The 10,935-nt window shown below is 43.7% G+C and overlaps 1 protein-coding gene across 2 annotated transcripts; it reads left to right on the plus strand.

The window, feature by feature from the left end:
- The first annotated feature begins 956 nt into the window (after positions 1–956).
- LOC100383070 (uncharacterized) lies at positions 957–6,424 on the plus strand. Of its 2 annotated transcripts, none has more exons than XM_008670154.4 (6): positions 957–1,479; positions 2,680–3,119; positions 3,714–3,881; positions 4,497–5,287; positions 5,377–5,535; positions 5,627–6,424. In XM_008670154.4, the coding sequence occupies exons 2-6, from the start codon at positions 2,706–2,708 to the stop codon at positions 6,204–6,206; spliced, it is 2,112 nt and encodes a 703-aa protein (XP_008668376.1). In that variant the 5' UTR covers positions 957–1,479; positions 2,680–2,705; the 3' UTR covers positions 6,207–6,424. The 2 variants fall into 2 exon arrangements, with proteins under 2 accessions (XP_008668376.1, NP_001169214.1); NM_001175743.1 differs by having other exon boundaries at positions 1,123–1,479; positions 2,685–3,119; positions 5,627–6,405.
- Positions 6,425–10,935: the final 4,511 nt, after the last annotated feature.

The following is a 10,935-nucleotide window of genomic DNA, read 5'->3' on the forward strand; positions in this document are numbered from 1 at the left end:
TAAATGAAATATTAATTATGTTGAAACGTCGATACATAAAATGATTTCACGTGTAACTCACGCAATAAGTGGGAGTGGAATGGAAGAAACACCAACATCTTGTGGATTTTATAATCTAAATGTTTTTTGAGAACTATATGTGGATATATGTTGTGTCCCCGTAAAAATTCATGAATTTTTAGGCTATTTGGTGTATTATTAATTTCTTGTTGTAGAAAATCATCAAAATACAATTAAATTCATAAAAATATTGTAGTGTCGATCGGAAATTGTGAATAAGTTACCAATATTAATAAATAGTTTATAAAAAGATAATTCTAAGTTCCCACATAGAGATAATCTTAAGTCCCCACATGAAAATGTTAAAGTCTATTATTTTGTTATAAATTTAGACATTATTTCAATGATTTTGGCCTAAAGATATGTTTAAACAAAAATGTGTTGTACTACAAAGTTATAGATCTCTTCGAGCTCTACAATTTTCATATAAACTTTATCTTCATCCGATTTCATATGTAAAAGTTATGATTTTATAACTATATTATTATGCAGAAAAAGAAAAAACGGGTACCCGAATTCCGGGTACCCGTATCCGACCCGAATATCCGGGTATTCACCGGGTAGTACTCGTTCCGTATCCGACCCGAATCCGAAGCTGTACTATCCGGGTATTACCCGTATCCGTCCCGAATACAAAAATATCCGTATCCGTATCCGAAAAATGGTCCCGAATCAGTATCCGTATCCGGTACCCGTTTCGGGTACCCTACCCGTTTTCACCCATACTAGGCGGTGATGTACTCGTACTTACATGTTTGCGTATAAGCCAACGGCCGCATCCAACGTCTATATCTCACGCTGCTCTGCTCTCCCCTTGTGCATGCATGGGTACAGTATATACGAACCCCCGACCAGGAAACGGAAACGCAGTTTGCATTTTGCAGCACGGGCAAGATACATATGTAGATGGACGCCGAGCTGAGCAGCCCGAGCATGGCATCAATGTCCGTCTCTCTCTCTCCACACCCGCCCGTTTCGAGTCCCAACGGATCCTTCCGCACATCTCCCACCCTTCTCTTGGTCAGAAACCGCCCCTGCTCCTCCGTCCTCACACCCTGCTCTCTCTCTCTCTCTCTCTCCCTCTGCTTCTGATCCTTCCTCCTCCACCCTTTATTCTACTCCTCTTCTCTCTCCGGCGTAAAACAATCGTGCTGTGAGAACGATGGGAGAGAAAGAGAGTGAGGGAGCCAAGTAATGGCAGGGGGGGAACCTTCTTTTCCTGACTCCCCCCTGTGCCTGCTGCAGCCCATCATTTGTCCCTGATCCTTGTGCTTCGTTCCTGTTGCGCTTTTTTTTTCTTGGGCCATCGGTGGACTGGAGCCGTCGCCGAATCAGGAGACACTTCCCATTTCTTACAAGGAAAGGGGCCGGGGTGGAGCCTCGCCATCCGGCGATCATCCTCCTCCAGTCACAGCACAGGTTCGCGTTCCATCCCCATTCCCCCTCGATGGCTCCGTAGCCAGGGTCTCTGTTTCTCGGCCTGTCATTCGCCGCGAGGGGATCGTCCCTACTCCCTAACCCTCTATCCATACCTGTGTTTCTCGCGGAATCGATGGCGCATCCATCTCCTGCGGATCTCGCAGAATTTTTGGATCTTTCTTTGTTCTACATTATACGCAGTTTTGCGTCATCAGCATGTTCTTGCATGTTTCTACATTTCTTTTTCCTTATCCTGGCTGTTCTCTCCGGATAGACGTTTCATCCTTGTCATCTAAAACCTTAACCTGAAACAGGAGTATAATAAGTTCGAGTTTAGAGACTATTCGACTTGACATTTTGGAGAGAGCTCTCGGGGAAAACTGTTCCCTGTCGGAGGTTCCATGCCTTCCTGCTCTTGATCACTTGTTCTTCACCGTTAATCTATATAGATTATATGATATTAAGTCGGTTTAAATCCTTAGCGAGGATACTTCAATTCACATGGAATTAGAATAATCGAACAAAGACTTAATTTAGTGTTCAGTTTGATGAGCGCGTTAGTCCACCATCTTCTCACTCATTTTTTTTTGTTTTGTTTGTAAAATATAATGAATTGATCTATCATCACCTCATTCGTTATAATTAGTTAGTATTAATACGAGAAATGAGATCATCCCATCAAATTTAAGAAAATAGATCTATAATACACCATCTCATTTTGGATGGAATGATTAATCAAACCAAAAACTCTAGGTGGATGCGATGAAATAGTCATGTTCCATTCTTTATTTCCTTTTAGTTTTTTTAGTACAGTATTACTTGGTAGGGGAGTGTGCTGCTCGCATCGACTTTCGCATTTCAACACTGTCTTGTTTGTTTTGTTCTCTAACTATATGGATTAAGTGTTATTGAGTAGGTTTAAATCACAAACAAGTCAAAACCTTTCATAATTTTTTTAGTCCCATCGAATCCAATAACTGAACAATCCTTTATGAATTTCTTAAAAAATACCGGTACTATATGAGTTGTCGTTTAGTGTCATTGACACGGTTTTTGTTTTGCAACCAGCTTCACAATTTTCATCAAAAGAAATATCACTACCGTTGTCAGATTCCTGTTGTCTCTCAATGTTATCATTGTCTACCTCTGTAACTTTGAAGCTGATGTTTAGTGTCATTTAACTAATTTTCACCCCGTTAGGTTAGGTTGAATAATCCAAGCTTGAGATGGAAGGTCATGTAGCAATGGAGTGGAATGATCCTAATCCAGGCCCAGAATCCTTGACGAGCTTCCAAACCGAAGCTGTTCGACCAGACACCGCAGGGGGCCACAGCAACGACGACGTTGAAGCTGGATTTGAGAAGCATGGCTTGGCAGTCACCGTAAGGCCGCCTGAGGAGGAAGCTCGGTCAGTGCCACTAACCCCACAGCTTGGCCAGAAGTCCAGTCCTGGCAGCAGCCTCGCGGAGAGGATGCAGGCAAGAGCTGGATTCATGGTGTCGAAGCTCAACATGCCCTTCAGCACAGCAGCTGGAGCTGACAATTCAGTACCCGAAGTTCCATCGCCCTACCTCACGATTCCGCCTGGCCTGAGCCCAGCAACGCTGCTGGAGTCACCAGTCTTCGTTTCTAATTCCATGGTATGTGCTCTTCTCTAGGTTATGATAGGGTGTGGACGCGTTACCAGAATCAGTATTGCTTTCGTCTATGGATGCTAAACTGACAGTTCAAGAATGCTTGCTTTAATAAGCTTTTGACCTCTCCAGGGGAGTTCGTGAAAGCTCTACTTCAGTTCCATGATGATCAGTTCTGCCTTGTTTTGTACCATCCAGTCTCTTCTTTCCAAACAGGCTTCTGTTTGTTTTCTCAAAAGCAGAAAAATAGTATCGTACCATTCAAATATTTCAAAGTTTTCTTGAAAGCAAGAATATGATGATCAATCTCTGTTCTTTCCATAGTTATGTGGCAATGTATGCCCCACACTTCAGGTCCAAACTTCCCCCTTATGTACTACTTGGAACTCCAATATAATAGCTGTTAATGTTGTCAAAGCTGCATAGGAATTTCATGTGTTTGCTCTCTTCATATTCATATCTGTATTTTGAATCATCATGTTATTTCATATGTAAATTAACTAAGGAGGTATCAACTAGGACAATTATTTTAATGAACTCCGATACTGAAGCTATTTCGTACCTGACAGCAATGTTTTTTGTTTCCTTGCAATTCTTCAGGGCCAGGCCTCGCCAACCACGGGGACGCTATTCATGTTTGGTAGCACAAATGACAATGATCCTATTAGATTTGGAGGTGGTCCTCCTTCAGTTGGAGATGGCCCTAATGCTTTTCCTTTCAAGCCCTTAGATCTGAAATCCTCACACTACACTGCTGAAGCAATGAAGGTTAGCAACATTTGAATAGTTCATATGTTATTCCTGCGACGCTTGCGTGGTAATGATTGAAGGTAACATTTGAATACTTCATAGGTTATTCATGATAACATTTGCTTGTGCGCTAATGGTAAAAGGATCTCTTAACTTAGAAAGTATTCGTATAAACGTGCAGTTTGCAGTGATGTTTGTTTCTGAAATTTTGCCCCGAGTCTAGATGAGAAATCGGTTAAATCCAAATGGTTTTGCTCTGTAAGTCTTTTATCTGTTGCACTACCTGTAACAGACTAGTTTGTCTTTTTGGAATGGTTGAGGCTTGAAGCACATTTGTCTATTCTCTGAGTGTTAGTGACACAAAGTGGCTGTTTTGCTGCATTTTGTTCATACTAATTGGAGAAAGACCAGAGACCAGCTAATGTTAGATAGTTTAGAAGTTCAATAAAAATAATCCTCACTGGCAACTAAACAACAGGCTAGTCTTCCTCGAGTTCCAACTAAACATATAAGAACATCGTTCTAATTGTACATTTCAAAATGTCAATTGAACATTTTTTGTTTTTTTCCATTCATGATCCAATACCTTTTGATATCATTTCCTTACGAGTTAGTTCATATTTGCTCCGTCAGGAACAAAATACGAAGTCTTCTGTCAAGACTGAAACCAAGATTCTGACAGTACAAGAGGCTAGTTTGCTCAGCCAACTGAACCAGCTGAATCACAATTCGCAGACCATTATTAATAGTGGCGGTCCTCATGACCCCAAGCTCAGCCGTCCTGCATCTGGCGCCGGTGCAGGCAATGAACACATATCACCCCCGGATCACGGACAGACAGCTGAGGAAAGTGATGCGAGGGAAGACTACCCGGCAATGGCTACTACCACGCCAGCAGAGGACGGGTACAGCTGGAGGAAGTACGGGCAGAAGCAGGTGAAGCACAGCGAGTACCCGCGTAGCTACTTCAAGTGCACGCATCCCAACTGCCTGGTGAAGAAGAAGGTCGAGCGCTCGCACGAGGGGCACATCACGGAGATCATCTACAAGGGCGCGCATAACCACCCGAAGCCCACGCAGAGCCGCCGTCCAGGCGTCCAGCCCGTGCACCCGTTTGGCGACAGTGCGCAGGCGGACGCAGCCGACAACCTGGGGTCACAGGCAAACGCACTGGACGCCAACCAGCCGAGGCGTGCGGGTGTTCAGGATGGCATGGACGCGACGTCGTCGCCCTCAGTTCCCATTGAGCGCTGTGACTCGCCGGCCTCGATGCAGGTCGACTCGGCAACTCGGTTTGGGTCCCCCGAGGGCGCGGATGTGACGTCTGTGTCCGACGAGGTGGGCGGGGACGACAGGGTGACTCGTGGCAGTATGTCTCAGGGCGGTGCCGACGCGGAGGGTGACGAGCTGGAATGTAAACGAAGGTCACTGATTAGTATCTGCGCGTCTGTAGGTTTCTTGCTAGTCATGTCATGCTCTATCTAGACTAGAGCTGACCGTCTGGTTATTTCAGGAAGCTGGAGTCGTACGCCATCGATATGAGCACCGCGTCGAGAGCTGTTCGCGAGCCTCGCGTGGTGATCCAGACGACGAGCGAGGTGGACATCCTAGATGACGGCTACCGCTGGCGCAAGTACGGGCAGAAGGTCGTCAAGGGCAACCCGAATCCAAGGTTTGTCAGAAGCAGCAGCTTCTTTTTTTTTCCCCAGAGCTCCAAGAATGGCATTTTGCTCAGTGTTTTTACTCTGGCGTGTCGCGCTCAGGAGCTACTACAAGTGCACGTACCCGGGCTGCGTGGTGCGGAAGCACGTGGAGCGCGCGTCGCACGACCTCAAGTCCGTGATCACCACGTACGAGGGCAGGCACAACCACGAGGTCCCCGCCGCCAGGAATAGCGGCCACCCGGGCACCGCGGCGGCGACAGGCGCGGGTGGCCCGCGCAGGCTGGAGCACCCGTCGCTGCGCGACGGCCTGATGGGGCACTTGGGCGGCTGCGGCGTGCCGTTCGGCCTGCCGCCGCCTAGGGATCCGCTGGCGCCGATGGGCAATTACCCGACGTATGCCTCCTCCATTCCCCTTGGCGGCGCCGGCCCCACGTCACTGCCGAGCCTGCCGGTGCCGGCGGGGACCCTCAGCGCCGTCGATGGGCTGAAGCTCCCGATGCTGGCGCCGTCGTCCCTGCAGCAGCACCCGCTGCTGAGGCACCGGCAGGCGATGCAGGCCGCTGGCCTCGTGGCGCCCAAGGACGACGTGAAGGTCGAGGGCAACGTTGCCGGCGGCGCTGCCCCGTCGGTGTACCAGCAGATGATGTGCAGCGGGCTGCGGTTGCGCCAGCAGATGTAGATACATAAATAAATGTGGAGAGGATTAGTGATTCTCAAGTTATTAGTTTCTTACCAGTCGTATTAGGATGAGTTCGTGATAATTGTTATAACGTGGGAACAAACACCCGTTGCTTTCTGTTTTTTTTTTCACCCTTCCACTTCATTTTTAGCTCAGCAACTATTTATTTATTTACTGCCCCTCTTCATTGAGGTTTGGTATTCGTTGAGCGACAGGCATCATATGGTGTTTCGGTGCCTCTGATGTTCAATTGAGAAATGTGTTGTTTCTGGGCTGGTGATTTGGCAGCAGCCCAGAAAGCACTTAGCGGCTTAGCCCAGCTGATTAGGCACTGTTGTTCTAGTACCAAGCCCATCACACCCTAGTTTTGTTGGGCCTCACAGAGAAATTTATTTTATACTCCCCTTTGTAAATATATAACACCGTTGACTTTTAAAAAAACGTATTATTCAAAAAATTAATGAGTTATCATTTATTTTTTAAATTTATTTTATCACTTGAAGTAGTTTGTGCTTTACTTAAAATTTTACATTTTTGAATAAATATTTTGAATAAGACGAGTGATCAAAGTTTTCAAAAAGGAAATCAACGGTGTCATATATTTGTGAATGAAGATAGTAATATATAAGAGCCTCATAGTCATGGCAGACTTTTTAGTCTGTTAGATCTATATCAACGGTAAATACAATTGTGGTTTGTTATGAGTTTTTTTTTATAAAAGGTATACCAGGTGGTGGTAGAAGGTTTAGGTGCTAAACATGACATATTGTTGGATCTAGATCTAACGGATCAAAATGTCTGCTTGCGTACTTGCACCTAGTACATGCTTGCATATTAGTCGTGCCTCATAATCATAACCATGGCAAGAACTAATATACAATCTGCGATCAAGACTTTTGGTCCATTAAATCATGACCCAGCCATATATATATATCACATTTCATACTTATAGCCTTCCACCACCAGTTCATATAGATTTATAGAAAAACTCCTAACAAACCATGATTATGTCTGCAGTTAGATCATAACCTAATGGACCGAGAGACTCGCTTGCACGCTTGCATATAAAGCTTGATTGCATATTAGTTATTGTCCATATTAAAAATTAGTTCCAAAAAAATCAAACACCCTTTAATGATTTTGTTGTATTTTTATGGGCCGAATATACGGTGAGACATCTGATAACTTCATCAATGTTATTTCAAAGATTTATCGGTCCAATATGTAAAGATAAAACATGTTAGTAGAGATAGAATTTAAGCCTATGACTTGAGAGCATCTCTAAGAGTACCCCAAATTAAATTATAAGGCTCAAACTAAAAAAACTGCTCCAACTGTGTCTTATTAAAAAGATATCAAATAAATATAGATCGCCTTCCGAAGTATCACAAATATACTACAACTTATTGGGTTGCTCCATATCTAGATCTAAACGATTGGACACTTCATAAAACTTTACAAACGTACGTAGAAGATTAACATATTTCGATTAATCACTTGATTTAGCACTTTACTGTTGGAGCTTATTTTTTTGTGTCCTAAATTCTATGAAATATATTTATTTTTAATTTAGGATATTTTTATAGGATATATTGTTAGAGATGCTTTAAGAATGAGCACAGATAGATTGCGTTTGTCTGTTACCGTCAAATAAAAAACAGAAAACTGTCATTAAAGTCGTCGCGAGGCACCTGTAAAAAAGGCCGTCGAGAAAGGGACACGTTACTTAGCCTCCAAGATCTCCTAAAATTTAATCTCCCAATAGTTAAGGACTGAGACCTTCCTAAAAGTTTTGCTACCTTAAAAAAAAGTCCATACTCCAACATCTCCCTTTATTTTGGTTTAGTGTTTTAGACCTTTAGTTCTTGGTAAAAAAATACCCACCCGGATAAACGATCTTTAGATATCAAGCAATTTTGGATCTACGTGTGAACTGGAAGGAGAAAATTGATGGTTGGCATATTATCTATACCATTGTATAATCCAACAGTTTAAATTTTGTAAAACATATCTAGCCAAATCACTTTTACACCCGTAACGTTCACTAAATCCGCTAAATAAATCGTACCTAGACTTAACATACCATAAAAACCAACGGTTCAAATCGCTACATAACCATCTCTCTCATACTCAAATTCAATGGACAATATTGTTTGGATCTTCCCTCATCCTCCCCTGCGTCCGCCACCCCCCCCCCTCACCCGTCTCGCCACCGCCGCCGCCGTCAATTCCTCCCCTCGCGTCGTCGTCGCTACCGTCGACCTCTCCCCTCCCCTCCATAGGATTATAACGTTAGCGTGAGGTGTATACTAGTCTCGTAAACACGTGGCCCCCGAGATAACAATGATCGGTTGGCGAGTAGATGGTCGACGCTTATCGTTTTCCGTCGATAGACAACAGGTGCGTCCCAGAAAGGCCTAGGTCTGCGCATCCTGCCCGCACAAGTCGCACCCGTGCCTCCGTCGATAGACGACAGGTGCGTCCCAGAAAGACCTAGGTCTGCGCATCCTGCCCGCACAAGTCGCACCGCAGAGACGGCACGGGCGAATTACGTATCCACCCCAAGCTAAACATCTCGTTTTTATTCTGCTGGATCATAGGACGCAAGGATCGACCGAGGCGTTAAATGGTAGCGCGGGGGGAGCATAGAACAGAGCCAGGCAGCAAGCTGCTTGCTGTGGTGGCGCATCATGGCATGGGATGGTATGGTAGTAGTCCCGGTCTCCCCTCCCTCCCCTTGCCGTCTCTGTCTAGGTGCATCCCGCATCCGTGTCTTCCCTTTGAAAAAAATATATCGTCAAGATATATTTGCACTGGACCCTACAAAATGGGGAGCAAAGGCACCATACCCGTTCCCAAGGCAAGTGCGGGAGGTTCAGCGGGGCCTCCAAATTTCAGTCCCCTAAATATAAATACGTTATGTCTTATAATTATACTACATTTATTCTAATATATAATTCGTTTGACTTTTTATATCAAGTTTGAGCGGCTCGTTTTATTAATCTTTTTAACAAAAAAATGAAAAAAATCAAAGCCATGTTTAAAGTATATTATATACTAAATGTATCACAATAAAAACTAATGATAATAATGATCTTTATAATAAGACGAGTCGATCAAACTTAGGATAAAAAAGTCAAATAAACTATAAATTTGAACCAAGAGAGTATTATTAAAGGTCTATTACGGCGAACAATTGGTTCCTTGAACGAATCTTGTACATCTCACGCACATCATTCCTAATTCCATCGCATAAAAGGATCCTAGAAGAAATTTATCAGTTTAGAAAGGTCATAGGGAGAAATATTCTAGAGGGTTTTCTGCATTACTCTATAAAAAAAATTCTACCAAATAGTGAACATTGTGATAGAAATTGATTTGTTTATTCTAAATAAAAATTATAGGAACAAGAGTTCAATGTAGGTAGTATGTTCTTCATATATTCTACGGCTATATAATACATTATAGCACTATATTATTGCAGTTTGTTTTTTTCTTTGTGAGATAGGTCTCGTTTAGAGGAAATTGAAATTGCCAGCAGCATGGCCCTGAAAGGCACTAGCAACTAATACTGGTTTTCTTTTTCTTTTTTTTTTGAATTACTACTATTATTGGACTACTCTGTAACTGTAACATGGAGTAGTAGTTTCGTAGATTCTCTGTAATAATGTACTAATAACTGTAACCGCGTGATGACGGTACGCTGTTCATTTCATGTCGGGCTCTGTTGGACGAGCAGCCGCATGTGCTGCGCCGATTCTCTGAAGAGTTCTGCCCCGGCTCCGGGGACACGCCGGGTAGGTAGGTTTCGTCTCCGATCCGCCTCCGTTTGTCCCCCACCAAAAAAAAAATCCATCTCCATTACCATCTTCTCCCACGCGATTTTTTTAGTAAAGGAGAGCGAGTAAAAATAAAAATCCGTTTCCTGCTAGTAGGCAAGAATAAATCATCGGACCGGCCGGAGCAAAGCATATATGGCCTACCGAGTACCGACCCTACGGCTACGGTGCGGTGGACCTCGGCGAGGGGGACGAGCTTTCCTTGTCACACGATTCATTGCGGATGGACCCGTCTCTCCGCATTTATAATGTTGGTTTGGAGTAGTTGGGCCCACGTACCCGATCGATCGAGGCCCAAGGGCCATGATTATTAGCCGTGTGTGTGTGTTTTGTTGAGAATTTCGTTTCCTAATATTTCAGGTGGGTATATATGTATCATCCAACGTTTTTATTTGCCACAGTGTCGGTTGGTGTGCATGGGGTTTACATTAAGTAATCTAGTTTTGCCGATAGATTAATTAGTTTAGGCAACATTACCTAACGATCTGGATCTAGAGAACTGATGTGACAAGAGATGAGCCGCCTGCCTTTTTTTTTGCCATCGGTTATCGAAAGGAAGGAGAATGAGCTTAGGTGACGGCGGCAATGAAGACCAAAAATGGCACACCACTTTCTCCTTGTGACGGCGATATGACCTAAGGCTAATCACAATAGAGGTTTCATGAGGTGTTTAATGTATTAATTAGTCTGCCACATCAGCTATTTGGATGATATGTCACATCATTTAAGAAGGAAGAGTTTCATGGGGATGAAACCATGTTAACTCGTTTCCAAGGTCTTGGAAACTGTGTGAAACCTCCACTGAGAGTGTTTTGTTTCATCTTCATATAATTGAGTAAATCTTATTGGTTATTTATATGCAGCATTTAAGAAGTATGTTGACATATGAA

This window comes from Zea mays, chromosome 2, assembly GCF_902167145.1.
Source record: "Zea mays cultivar B73 chromosome 2, Zm-B73-REFERENCE-NAM-5.0, whole genome shotgun sequence".
Classification (NCBI taxonomy): domain Eukaryota; kingdom Viridiplantae; phylum Streptophyta; class Magnoliopsida; order Poales; family Poaceae; genus Zea; species Zea mays.

What these genes read in the sequence shown, in the direction of transcription:
- LOC100383070 (XM_008670154.4), top strand. Translation starts at nt 2,706, where the DNA reads ATGGAAGGTCATGTAGCAATGGAGTGGAATGATCCTAATCCAGGCCCA. An exon ending in ACACTGCTGAAGCAATGAAG is followed by an intron (nt 3,882 to 4,496) that starts GTTAGCAACATT and finishes TTGCTCCGTCAG; the next exon opens with GAACAAAATACGAAGTCTTC. An exon ending in AAGGGCAACCCGAATCCAAG is followed by an intron (nt 5,536 to 5,626) that starts GTTTGTCAGAAG and finishes TGTCGCGCTCAG; the next exon opens with GAGCTACTACAAGTGCACGT.